We start from the raw sequence: 13,495 nt of genomic DNA, 5'->3' as shown, positions 1-13,495 counted from the left end.
GCAAAATAAAATATGTTCTTTTTGGGTGCATAAATTGTAACTTAAGTAAAAAGTATAACAAACAAAACGTAAATTTAGTGTTACACACTTAAAAGTTACTGACGTTATGAGAACGCCTGGAGTTATTCACAGGAAAGGCTGAGTGATGTTAAAAATTATTTAAGAATTAATTCTGTTTAAGTATTTTAGATTGTAGCTTAAGCATCTTAGACAAATCAATTTGAAGAGACACATCAAGTTTGAGTTCTGAATGTTGTGATCTCAGGTTTTAGCACCAACATTTCCTCGTTTTACAGCCTCACTTTTTGTTATATTTCAGATTGTTTGCAGATAGTCGTGTTGAGTTTGTAAATAGATATTCAGTCCAACGTGTGTTCTTCTCTTAAAACTTTACAAAAGCTCAGACTTTAGCCCAAAACTATCAGCTAGCCTTACTTAAGTAAAATCACAACAGGACTGTGTTGCCACCAGTGCAGAGTTTGTCTAACTGAGCAGCAGGATTTGTAACAAAGAAGCTGCTTCTGCTAAAAAAATGTTTTAAAAAAAGTTTCTTCTGTATGGCAGAATTATCCCTCTGACTTCACCGCAGAAGCTCTATTCCAAGTCATGTGAGTCAATACCAACGCATCCTGTTGAATCGATGTTTACAGTAACTTCTGATCCGAGGGAGTGGGCTTATAAACATTTCCATGAATAATGTTACATCTCCCAAAAGCAACACTCCAGGCTTTATGCAGCATCTGATTATTTTCCATCATGAGGCAAAAGATCTGTCGTCTTAGGAAACTTCCTGAATAATAACTTCTCTTGGAAGTCATGGTCAGTTCTCAAAAATTGAAACAGAAGCCAGCGAATTACTGGACCTCACAAGCATTAGGAAAAGATTTGTGCCACCAGTGACACAGGAATTTCCACAAAAAGAAACACAAACTATTCCAACTACTCTAGAGACATGTACAAAAGAAATCTATAAAAATAAAACGGTATCACTTCCGAAACATCTGATAATAACTACACAGCACAGCCTGTTTGTTCCTGATGAATGCTCCTGCTTACCGTTCACCTGATCTGGTCCACACAGTTTATTTAGACCAAAAGATAGATCAAGTTGAGCTTAAGCTTGGAAACGTGAGCCAGCGGTTTCTCAACATTCAGTTGAAAGTATGCATATTCTTCAAATTCATCAACATTATGACGTTTTACGACCAACGAGAACGGGGCATTTTATTGGGAGTTAAATAAATTGTGTCAGGTCGACACAAAGTAACACGCGGTTGTGAGGTGGAAGCAAAATGCGAGGTGGTTAATTATTTTTAATATTATTTGGCAACAATGCACATGTTTTCAGTCTCCCTGCGTCAATGCTTTGTAGAACAGTGTTGCAACTTTTCTTTTCAGTACGTCAAATGTACTACCAAACGTTTCTTGTATTTATGAGTTTTGGTGACTCATGAATACAATCATCCTGTGCCAAGTGAATAAAGCATTAAAATAGTAGTGAATGACACAAAGTTTGACTACTTAAACACATAGATACCAGTTGCTTTCTTCCTTGATATATAAAGTTAACTTATGGAATATTTCAATATTTTATGATTGCTAGGGAAAAAAAAAATCCTGTGTGAAAGAGTGGAAAAATACCAAAACACAAATATGAAAAAAAAAAGTGTTTATTTCTGAAATGCTGAACACACACAATGTGGTCATGATTGGAATAACAAATGTAAGTTGGCCTAACAAACATCTGGAAAGTATTTGCCATCGTCTTAAAGTCCCAACGACGAAAACCCGTCAATACAACAATAATTGGTAAAATACGTAGAAAAACACTCCGATGAAGTGAAACAAGACTTCTGATCCGCTTCATACCAAGTGTATATATTGAACTGTTACGACACACAGACTATTACAGTAGGCCAGTTGGGACTATTGCCAAGAAGTGTCTTCATGTTAAGCACATTAGCTCTTAAATAAATTAGGTGCCCACAAGAATTTTGTCATTTCAATGTTCCTATGGAAGCAAAACCCGCTCATTTGACAATTCATTTCACGCTTTATTATATTTACTTGTCTTCCTGAGTGACCTTGTTTACATATTTTGGTCTTTACAAAAAGAAGCAACAGTAGTTGACCAAAAAAAGGACAAAAACCCCCCAAACAAAACAAGATAAGCAGACGTGATCATTTGCGTTAAAAAAAAACAAAAAACAACCCAACAAAAAAAAACAACAATGATCATTGTCTGTTTATCTCTAACTGGGCATAATATTCAATAAATATGTAAACTTAACATGGCAGTAAAATTGTTTTTGAAACATTGTTTTTTTTTTTTTTTTTCATATTTGGCTCTTCCTACAGTTCTACCACACAAGTACTGCAGACTGAAGGCACAGTAACGGCAATACTCCAGTTGTACAAAAGCGCACACTAAGCCTCTTCGAGGATGACCTTAGTTAATATTTGTATTGGAAATCACAGCGATTAATTAAAACATATGGACAACAGTGGGGGTTTTTTTTATCACCTAAACCCCAGATGGCGGTAGATTTAAGCAGATGGCAGTATAGTGCTGTGAAAGTCTCTGACCCTTTTGATGAAATTAGACCCGCTACTTCAGTGCATCTCTTAAGACAGCCGTAGATCCTACACTCATAAATAAAAAGCAGCACATATGGATCGACAGCAACGACTATGTACAGGTCCAGATTATTCCTTTCCTCTTAAGTCCTGTGGTACGCCAGCAGCTTGAAACTGGGTAGAAAACCGAACCAAAGTGTGCAGAACAGAGCCTTTCAGGCACTTTGCTAAACAACCAACATGGCTGCTTCCGACATGGAACCCCCCCACAGAACCTTGAATCTCCTAATGCGTCAGAAAGAGATGGACGGAAATCATTTTGGAACACGGTAGCCTGCAGTAGCGCACGTTTTTATCAGATGTTTGGGACTGGGGATATTTCCTGCAAACCGAAAGGTGAACTCTTCCAGATTCGTTTCCCTTTGTGCATTGGTCTGGCAAAGCTAGGCTAACTATTTACAGGAACAAATATTGACTATTGTGGTATTTAAACATGTCTATTTCCTCCCATACATTCTTTCTATATCGTTGAGATAGTGGTTCTTCAGCTCTTTCCTCTTCAGCTTGAACGCGTCTGTGACCAGACCGGTCTCTGGGGTCCACGGCTCGGGACTCAAATGCACCTTTACCGGAACTTCAAACCGCTGGAGTTTAACTAAAAAAAAACAAAACAAAAAAAAAAATCATGTTTTAGCCACTCTCCTAGCCATAAAACCACATTTTACGCAGCTAATAAAATTGTAAAAAGCCCATTTTGGTTTGCTGGCCTGAGAAGCAAGTGGAAGAAAACATATTTTTCCCCCTTTTGTCTGCATATAATAGCATAGAAATGATCAAGGAGTCATATCAAAACAGCGGAAAAAAAAATTCAAGTCTGTAGTTATAAATGTCAAATCACAAACAACTTAGATTCAGCAAATTTCTATTCTTATGAGTTGGATTTGTATCAGGAACCAAAATAAAAAAAATAATGAATCCAGACTCAGACATCCTGTCAGCTAACTCTTACTTTTAGCTGCGGCCTCCGTGATCTCCCTCAGAACTTCTTTTTCCATTTCCGGGTGGTTGCAGATTTCCTCCCACTTTCCCCCGATGCCTCTCTGCTTGGCCAGCTCCGTCAACTTTTTCTGGTTAGGAACCACAAAGCTGATCACGTAGTTCTGCTCACTGCAGGAACAAACGGCAGGAACAGGGTTAGAGTGAAGGTCGCCGTTTCATTTTCATACAATAGCCGTCCAACGGCACAAACACTGAAAGATCGAGCCACTGAAAATTATAAACATATTTGTTGGGGGGGGGGAAAAAAACAAAAAAAGCTTCCATTTATTTTTCAAACACTACTCTGCTATAAAAAGTGCTTTACCCAATATTTTCACCATACACAGTGTTTAAAGATATAGGCTAGGTTTTCATTTGCTTTTACTACCGGTCATCTCTGCATCTACATTTGTGTATGCAAACGTACTAGGAGTCAATCGGGATTTCTGTGTGCCGTTCTGGCAGCAGAGGGACGACTGTTCAAAGAGAACGTCACATCTAAGTGAGGTTAATGGCTCATTCAGCCATTTTATCATGAATGAGGCTCTGTTTGAGCCAGGGTAGATCAACCAGACACAGAATCTGCTCCGGCAGGCCGTGTGTCAGTATTATACGAATAAACCAAAGCTCTACAGTATAAAGTTAATGTCAACCTAAAACAACAGGCCTTTAACTTATCTATTTGACCAATAGGGCTGGATAATAAATCAATAACAATATATATCATGACAGATCACCATCGATAGAATAATTTAATAATTTCACTGAACTCCGATCCAGAACCGCATAGCATTCTGGGGGATGTAGGCAGAGGAAAGACTTTAGCTGCTCAACCGCTCACGGTCAGCGAAGCAAAGTTGGTGGCATCAACTAACTCACTTGCTCTTTGGTTACCTAGCAACAACTTGAATAACTTGCAGCACCGGTTTAAGGTTTCTGCTTGAAGAGGAAAGGTCATGGCGACAGTTTGGCAGTACTTCAGATATTTAAAACTAATCAATAATCATGGATATCGACTTATGAAATGCTTATAATGTGATGTGTTTCTCAGCCACGTCGTCCAGCCCCATTGACCAACTGACTATTTTTAAATTCAATTTAAGCCCCAGTATTTCAATATTGCTGGTTGAATCTTCACCCATGACATAGTTGAGCAGTTTCCATGTTCTGCTCTGTTATGCGGCTCTTTTCATGTGAACAAAGAGCCTGAAGCTTTTTCACGACCGGTTACACAGGACACCTAGGTTCAGCTAAACCTGTTTATTGTAAACACAAAAAGTCCTAAAAGATATGACACCATGGAAACATACCAAGAAAAAAAAAACAACTGTCTTGTTTGCAGCTAACAGGTACATAATGTTTTATATCAGCACACATCAGATCTGTAGCTCACCTGTTGGCGTAAGCGCAGATGTTGTCGATGAAAGCGCAGGTTTTCAGAGCAGATTCCACTTTACCGAGAGACACGTACTCCCCCGCCTGCAGCTTCACCAAATCTTTTTTGCGATCTTCAGAAACAAACATTGGGCGTAAAAGTCCAGCTTCTCTTTTCACAAATCAATAAGCGGTGTGTGTGTGTTTTGCAAACAGAACCGTTGAGTGAAGCAGACTGGGCAACATACACACCTACAATCATCAGACAGCCATCCGGGTAAACCTCTCCAATGTCTCCGGTGCAGAACCACCTCTGACCGTTCTCGTCAGTAAAGTAGTCCTGATCGTTGCCGTCTTGCCTGAAGTAACCCATGGTAACGTTGGGACCGCCAATTAGGATTTCCCCTCTTGGATGTGGCTTGTCTTTGCTGGTGTAGCCCCCTGAGAGGTAAAACAGAGCAGGCAGATTGTAACGCGTCATTATCCTGCACTAAAAAATAGTTTCTGTTGTGCCGATAACAGCATGTAGCAACATGCTTCAGAGTTCTACCTTCAGCCCAGTCTCTGAGCTTGATCTCACAGCAAATCAGCGGAGCTCCAACACGGCCGGTGCTGATGTCTGCGACTGCAAAACCAGATAGTTACTGGGTTACTCGTTTGTCTTCTTCTCAAGCCAGTCATACATAAGAAACTATTTTATCTGTCAATTACTGCTAAAAACATGAATCTCAATACAGATGGCAAATGGATTTCAAATAATGGGATTTCTGAAGAGTTACTAGCCAATCGCGCCTGCCCTGCCAACTGTTCCACAATAACATCCCTGCTATCTTCCTTAGATTCCATGATCCCATTCAGTCAGTAAACAATACTGAGATTACATTCCGCACAACTGGAATGTAAATCCACTTGTGCGGATTCTCAGTGAATTTAGGGGTTCGCTGAGAAATCAGCACCAATTTTCTTAATATTTCTTAATTTTGGGAAATCGGACGATGCATGTGAAACAGATCTTATCCAACAATCTTTTCTAACTGTGCAAATGTCTGAAAAATCAGCCACTGATTGACTGACAGACCCGTTCACAAGGTCACGTCTTCAAGTGTCTGATTAACAATAGACACCCCACTGTTAGCAACTTTGCCGCCACATTTTGCATTTTTTTCCCCAAAAAGAAAAAAAAAATGGCATTGGTTAAAATTGGAATCATCCAGAAAACGGCCATCATTGCACCACTACCAACACCATGACTTCTGAAAGTGAGTAGTTGCAGTTGATTTTATTTAGAGCAGTCAGAGTAAAAGGGGGCTAACATCAGCAGTATTCAGTTTCCATGCGCCACAAATCTGGAAGAAACTTCCAGAAAGCTGCAAAAACAGCCAATCAAGTTTTATCACTGTTTTTGATGATGACACTCGATAAAATGTCATGCTTGTTCTCAAATTGGTGACTGACTTTTGTGTTTGTGACATTTTGGTTGTGTGTTTTTATGATGTAAAGCACTTTGAAGTGGCTTGTTGCTGAAATATGCCATACAAATGAACTGGACTGATGAAATCCAACTAAATGCCATTGTGGTTTGTTACTGAATACTTGAAAAACACTTTTGTACGTTACTTTACATCTTTGCTCATTTTTTTGCTTGTAGTAAATTTTGTTATTGAACATATTCCTAATTTTTCCACAATTAGTGTAGTGCATTTGGATGAAGGGTCCAAAGCCTGACCAGTACTTAATGCTGCGTTATGTTCTTTTCCATTCCACATTGTGTCCATGTTTCTTTTTTTTAAATGATTTCTGGCCAAACACCAGCCTCCGTTGTAAAAAACCAAAAACAAAACAACAACATACCTTCCGTGATGGTGCCGGCTCCACAGGTTTCGGTGAGGCCGTAGCCCTGGCCCACCGGACAACAGAAGCACACGTTCATAAACCTCTGAGTGGCCGAGGACAGGGGAGCTCCGCCGGACAGCATCATCCTCACTCGCCCGCCCAGCAGTTTCTTCACTTTCCGGAACAGCAACCTGCATAGACGCGTTACGGACCGTTTGGATTTGAGGCTAAACAACCACCACGTCATGTGCCAGGAAAAAAACGCACCGATAAGGGTGAGGGGGAGAGGGGAGAAGCGGTGTTTAGGTTTCTTACATGTTGCAGAGAGGTGCGTCATGGCCCCTCTTGACCTGCTCCAGTTTGTATTTGTAGCCCAGAGTAAACAGTGTCTTCTGAAGGTAGCTCATTTCCTGCACTTTGCTCATTACGTTCTTGTTGATCCGATCCATGATTTCCTGTTTCAGCGGAAAAATGAACGAATTAATTTTGTTGGAAAATGAAGAATTAAAACAACAAAAAAAAAACAAAAAACTGGAAAATAAAGCTGTAGATTCTTACCGGCACCGCTGCCATCAGAGTGGGTTTGAGGACAGAGGAGTCTCCTTTACTTCCTTTCTTTATTCTGGTGGACTAAAGGCGACAGAGGCCAATGAACTGACAAGATCAGCAGGAATTTTCTGACTCAAAACAGGCGAGACTACTCCTACAAACGACCTTTCACATGATTACGAGATAAAGCACACGGCTGCGTCACACTGCGAGCCATTTTTACCTGATCTGACAAAGTCTGGGGGGATGAGTAACCAATCCGGCAGCCGTATGTTACACAAGAGATTTCCGCTGTCATTTCCAGAACATGAGCCAGGGGCAGATACGCGATGTAAGTGTCATCAGGTCTGTCGAAACACACACAGGTTAAATCCAGTCGTTACTGATCATCCTCTCTTCCACTTATTTATCTTAACGATGAGGAACTTTGACCTCCAGTTCCCTAGCTAGCCGGTGGTTTGAAATGCACGCTGTCACAATAATGCAACGTTTGAAATCAGCTGAGTGGTAAACAGGGGTCACTCTAGGGCAGTTCACCAGATCTGCCACTCTGAAACATCAACATATTCGGACGCCTGAAAACGAGTGATGGTGATGATAACTGGTGAAACTTACCCAAGTCCAGGGATGCGTTCACACTGGCCTGTCATCCCCGCGATCAGGTTGCTGTGGACTATCATGACCCCTTTGGGTCTGCCTGTGGAACCGCTGGTGTACATCACCACGGCCAGATCGGAGGGCTGCGGCGTCACAATTTCTCTCTCCGCTGCAGGAGAAGTAAAGCAATCACTGTCTTTTACAGGCAGAAATTTAAAAGAAAAAAAAAAGAAAAAGATGTGTAACGACTTGAGTAAGTTGATGAAATGCATACCGTTCTCCGGCAGGACGCCCAGGTCCCGCACCGCCTGCATGCTGTGGATGGAAAGTCCTTCTGGGTAGCCTTCTGTGTTCACCTTCTTCTGGTCCACATAGATGATGTGCTTCAGTTTGGAGATCTGCGGTAGTACTTTCTGTAGAAACAAAAATATAACAATCAATGCGAGTCATTCAACATAAACGTTAGTCTATTTTCATTGGCGCAACCCTAATAACCATTGGCCGATTTATGTCGCCCGGTGATCTCTGATCGACCCCTGATTGACTCTCTGCACTGAAACTTCCAATTCAGCGTTAAGGCCTCGATCAGACGTTAGTCCCACTTTGAAGCACAACCCTCTTTGCAACCCGAGTCGTTTGGTTTACTTTACAACTGGACCTGTTTGGTCAATCGCAACCAGTTCTTCTGTGATCCATCGCTATCCTCACTTGGCACATTTCCAGACCACAAAAAACAAGCAACTGTTGGCATTTCTACCTGGGGAAAGTACAGCATGTTACAGGCGTCGGTGTCCAGCGCCGTTTGGAGAGTTCTGTGCCGTTGTGTACAAATCAACATCCTGCATCTCTGATCCAGGGTTTATTAAAGTTTAAGACTTTTAATACTGTAATAGTGTAAACTTAGAACATGAATTAGTTATGATAAATAATTTACTTTAATAACTTCTATTTAATTCAAATGATCATTTAAGAAAATTGAAATCCAAGCACTTTATTTTAATATCTTTCTGTAGTATGGAGAAACCTTCATAAAAGTTATAGGTTTTAGCCAATGACTGATTTCCCTGTTTTAAGGCCAAATCTGGTAATATCTGATATGATGATAATGTTTAGATTTTAATAATGTAAACCCACAACAAGCCAGTTTCAGAAACACAATTCTTCTGCAGGTTGGAGTTGAGGGCTGATTCTTTGAGGACGCCTTTCTTTCAACAGTGTTTATTACTTTCCTGCATTATGGTTTAATAGCAGTGTGACTACACACCACTTTCGATTAAATACTACAAATAATGGAACAAAATTAACTTCACCTGTGAAAATTTCTGAAATCCTTTGTGTATTTCAGATTTTTTTATGGGTCAAAACTGAGCTAAATAAATGTAAGACTTTCTGAATTTGCAAAACCCGTTTGAGTAAAAAGTGACTAAAACAGCTGATGTATTCCAAATTATTTAGAAATGTCACTACAATATAAATTTTTGTGATTTCAGAAAGGAATGCAATATTTGTTATCCCTGAATAAATCCACCCAAACTCTTCCTACACTGAAGCCCCACTTGTTTTGGAATATGGTTATAGAGTTGTTAAATCCCCCCTAGAGTGAGATGTGAACATTGTGATATCATGCTTGGAGAAAAACCTTACAATCAAGAACAGTTTAGGACCTTTATTTAAAGTCACGACTAATCTCACTTCCGCACATACTAAAGTGTCTTCAATTAATTTATGCACAATAAACCACATTATACTCCTGTTTTCTTCTAGGTCTCATGAAGATCTCCTGATAGCCTTTAAAACCACCTAATTAGACACACATATTTTCAAGCACGGCTTTAAACGAATCAACTCACTTTAAGTTTGCTTTCAAGCAGCTCCATGCTGGTGACCAAGTGAGTGACTCCAGTTTCGTTCAGTCCATATGCAATTGCATCTTCTCCCAGCGTGGCGTAGAACGTCACCACTGCAAACACGGCGAGTTAAATACAGCTCGGTTTCCCCCCCCTTATGATTTGTATGCATTTTTCATGACATCAGCTTGCAGTGGGCTTTCCTTACATGGGAAGTTGTGCCTGAAGCATGCCTGAGCAGTTATCATCCACTCCGCTCTGGTTTCGCAGAAAATGGCGATGGTGTTTTTGGGCTGCTGTCCCAGAGCTGCCAGTCCGTTGCCAAACTCGCTCGCTACAGAGTCCAGCTCGTTGTAGGACAGCCACCTGTACTCTCCCAGTATCAGCTACACGGGGAAACAATTAAATGAAGCTTTAGAGACGTCCCCGAACAGCTAACAGTGGAAAAATTAGACAGTCTGACCTTTTTAAACACTTTGCCGTTGGGCTGGATCTCGTTCTCTTCGCTCAGCACCTCCCTGGTGCCGAGACAATCGGCTGGTCCGAAGCGCTTCACTGCATGCTTGAACAACTTGTCCAGCGTGTCCTTCCCTTGGAAGTCCTCTGTGGCCAGGGAATCAAAGTGGTCCACAGAGCGGTACGGCCCCTCTGGGGACCCTGTGGTGGAGCGGGCCTTCATTCTCGCAGACTGCGTCCTTTTTTGGCCGGCTCCGGTGATGAAGTACCAGGGCAAGAAGGATATGAGGGAGTACAGCCAGATCACAAGGTGGACTGGAAAGAGGAGGATTGACTTGAGGGTTGAGTCTGACTGGGCGCCCATGATGCTCTCTGGGTGCGTTTAGAAGGGAACTGAAAAGCAGACCTTGGTTTATCAACCGCGACTGGACCTTTCTCCTGGCACAGGAAAGGACCGCAGACAGATTTTCCACAAGGTCTCACAGGCGCAGAATGAAGGTTTCTGGTCCAATGCCCCCACAGATTCGGCTAAAACCAGAAACAAAAGGAGACAAGAACAAGAAAACACTTCAATATGAAAATAAAATGTAATTTAAATGCTAAAAAGTCTGATTTAGTTTGCATCATTACAAAGTCTTATCTTATTTGTCTTTACTGAGGTAGCAAAATAAAAAATAAAAAACTGTAGTATGGGTAACTTATTCGTATTAAAATTGGTCAACTTTCCCCCCCACCATCGCTGGGCATTACTGACCAGCTATTTAAAAGCACGCTCCTAATTATTAGGCCTTCGCAGCAAAGCGCTGCGAAGGCCTATTGTATCTGTACTGTTTATTATTATTTTTCTTCCCTACAAATGAATCGCCCTTTTGGGGGCTTTATCATATTCAAAAACTCACCAAACTTGGCGGACGCATACAGCGACGCTCAAATTTACGTATTTTAAGGTCGTCGCAAAAATTGCAAAAAAAATTGCTCAACGGCGGCAACTAGCAATTTTCAACAGACCCATTGCTATTCACTTACTTCATCGTAGAGACTTGAAATTCGGTACAGTTGTAGAGCTCACTAAGACGCTCAGAATTTACAAGTAATGTCATAGTGCAACTATCACAGGAAGTCGGCCATTTTGTATTGAAGGTCCATTTTTTACCTCGAGTTTGACGTTTACAGCCTTCGTATTTGATCGAACTCCTCCTAGGGATTTTGATTGATCGGCTTCAAACTCGGTCAGTCTGATCATAAGGCATGTCTGATTTAAAGTTATCAAATTGGTGAGTTTTGGAGCATGTTGAAGGGGGGTTAGCAGGGGTCAAAGTTCACCTACACGCCATGAAACAGAAAACTCTTATATTTCCTATACAAAAACACATAGAGGGACCAAACTTTCAGTGATTGGTCGTCATCGGGTGTCCTAAGATACCCTGTGGTGAAATTTTTTTTTTACGTAGGCCACGCCCCCTGAGAGCAGGAAGTGTAATGTTTTACTGTGAACGGTCGCTATCTTAGCCCTTTGACCTAATCAACATGAAACTGTGTCCAGAGACAGAAGACACGTTGGTGTGTTGTGGATTCCAACCCCGACCGGCTGCGATGAAGCAGGTGGGCGTGGCGGCGTTGCGAACGCCATCGAATTTCGTTTGGCTCTAAATTCCACAGTTTCGGGGTGAGCTGCTCCAAACTCACTAGGATGGATCCTTATCCATCCCCGAACAGGAATCCATAGCGATATTTGGTGGGCGTGGCCTAATTTTTCTATAGCGACCCCTAGAGTATTTTAAATGAACAGCCCCAAGCCATGCTTAAACCTAGAATTACGAAACTTGGTACACATGTGTATCTTGTCAGGACGTACAAAAAAGTCTCTTAGAGCCATGCTCTAAACCCAACAGGAAGTCGGCCATTTTGTATTGAAGGTCCATTTTGGACCTCGAGTTTGACGTTTACAGCCTTTGCATTTGATCGAACTCCTCCTAGGGATTTCGATTGATCGACTTCAAACTCGGTCAGTCTGATCATAAGGCATGTCTGATTTAAAGTTATCAAATTGGTGACTGTATGAGCTTGCTGAAGGGGGGTTACCAGGGGTCAAAGTTCACCTACTCGCCATGAAACACGAAACTCTTATATTTCCTATACAAAAACACATAGAGGGACCAAACTTTCTGGGATTGATCGTTATCGGGTTACCTAAAATACCCTGTGGTGAAATTATTTTTTTACGTAGGCCACGCCCCCTGAGAACAGGAAGTGTCATGTTTTACTGTGAACGGTCGTTATCTTAGCCCTTTGACCTAATCAACATGAAACTGTGTCCAGAGACAGAAGACATGTTGGTGTGTTGAGGATTCCAACCCCGGCCGGCTTTGACATAGCAGGTGGGCGTGGCGGCGTGGCGAAGTGACCTGTAACGCCGTTGCCATACGTTTGGCTCTGAATTCCACAATTTCGGGCCCAGCTGCTCCAAACTCAGTAGGATGGATCCTTATGCACCCACCGACAGGAATTCATAACAAAATTTGGTGGGCGTGGCCTAATTTCTCTATAGCGACCCCTAGAGTATTTTAAATGAACAGCCCCAAGCCATGCTTTATCCTAGAATTACGAAACTTGGTACATATGTGTATCTTATCGGGACGTACAAAAAAGTCTCTTAGAGCCATGCTCTAAACCCAACAGGAAGTCGGCCATTTTAGATTGAAGTTCATTTGACCTCGATTTTGACGTTTACAGCCTTCGTATTTGATCGAACTCCTCCTAGGGATTTCGATTGATCGACTTCAAACTTGGTCAGTCTGATCACAAGGCATGTCTGATTTAAAGTGATCAAATTGGTGAGTTTTGGAGCATGTTGAAGGGGGGTTAGCAAGGCTCAAAGATCCCCTGTGATTGACATATTACACAGTCAATTACAAAGGGGATATTTAGTCATTCCGTAGGGCAATGCTGCCCTCTGGTGTCGAATTACTGAAATAATGAAACTATTTCAGTAATTTCAGTCATTCGACACCAGAGGGCAGCATTGCCCTACGGAATGACAGTTCAATGTTGAATTGAAAAGGAAAAAATTAAATAATTTGTAATTCTAACACAAAAACTGACAGAGACACCAAAGTTTGAGTTATTGATCATTATCTTGTGTCCAATAATATCCGATGGTCAAATGATGACATCACGTAGGCCACGCCCTCTGACAACAGGAAGTCTTGTATTTTACTGTGAAC

At 41.4% G+C, this 13,495-nt stretch overlaps 1 protein-coding gene across 3 annotated transcripts in view; it reads right to left on the bottom strand.

Annotated features, from left to right (window-relative positions):
* Positions 1-1,654: 1,654 nt before the first annotated feature.
* Positions 1,655-13,495, bottom strand: part of acsl4 (acyl-CoA synthetase long chain family member 4) — a 30,871-nt gene continuing 19,030 nt past the window's right edge. For 2 of the 3 annotated variants that reach the window (XM_023328768.1, XM_023328769.1), the window contains exons 2-15: positions 10,279-10,799; positions 10,024-10,201; positions 9,819-9,928; positions 8,243-8,381; positions 7,987-8,137; positions 7,595-7,718; positions 7,381-7,452; positions 7,138-7,277; positions 6,841-7,013; positions 5,540-5,614; positions 5,242-5,430; positions 5,009-5,123; positions 3,587-3,744; positions 1,655-3,232 (exon numbers count right to left, since the gene is read on the bottom strand). In XM_023328768.1, the coding sequence (XP_023184536.1) occupies positions 3,075-3,232; positions 3,587-3,744; positions 5,009-5,123; positions 5,242-5,430; positions 5,540-5,614; positions 6,841-7,013; positions 7,138-7,277; positions 7,381-7,452; positions 7,595-7,718; positions 7,987-8,137; positions 8,243-8,381; positions 9,819-9,928; positions 10,024-10,201; positions 10,279-10,635 (2,139 nt within the window). In that variant the 5' untranslated portion in view covers positions 10,636-10,799 and the 3' untranslated portion in view covers positions 1,655-3,074. The remainder of the gene's footprint in view (positions 3,233-3,586; positions 3,745-5,008; positions 5,124-5,241; positions 5,431-5,539; positions 5,615-6,840; positions 7,014-7,137; positions 7,278-7,380; positions 7,453-7,594; positions 7,719-7,986; positions 8,138-8,242; positions 8,382-9,818; positions 9,929-10,023; positions 10,202-10,278; positions 10,800-13,495) is intronic. The other variant, XM_023328770.1, reaches the window with a different exon arrangement.

This window comes from Xiphophorus maculatus, chromosome 23 (assembly GCF_002775205.1).
Source record: "Xiphophorus maculatus strain JP 163 A chromosome 23, X_maculatus-5.0-male, whole genome shotgun sequence".
NCBI lineage: Eukaryota > Metazoa > Chordata > Actinopteri > Cyprinodontiformes > Poeciliidae > Xiphophorus > Xiphophorus maculatus.
This window is presented reverse-complemented; position numbering and strand designations above follow the sequence as displayed.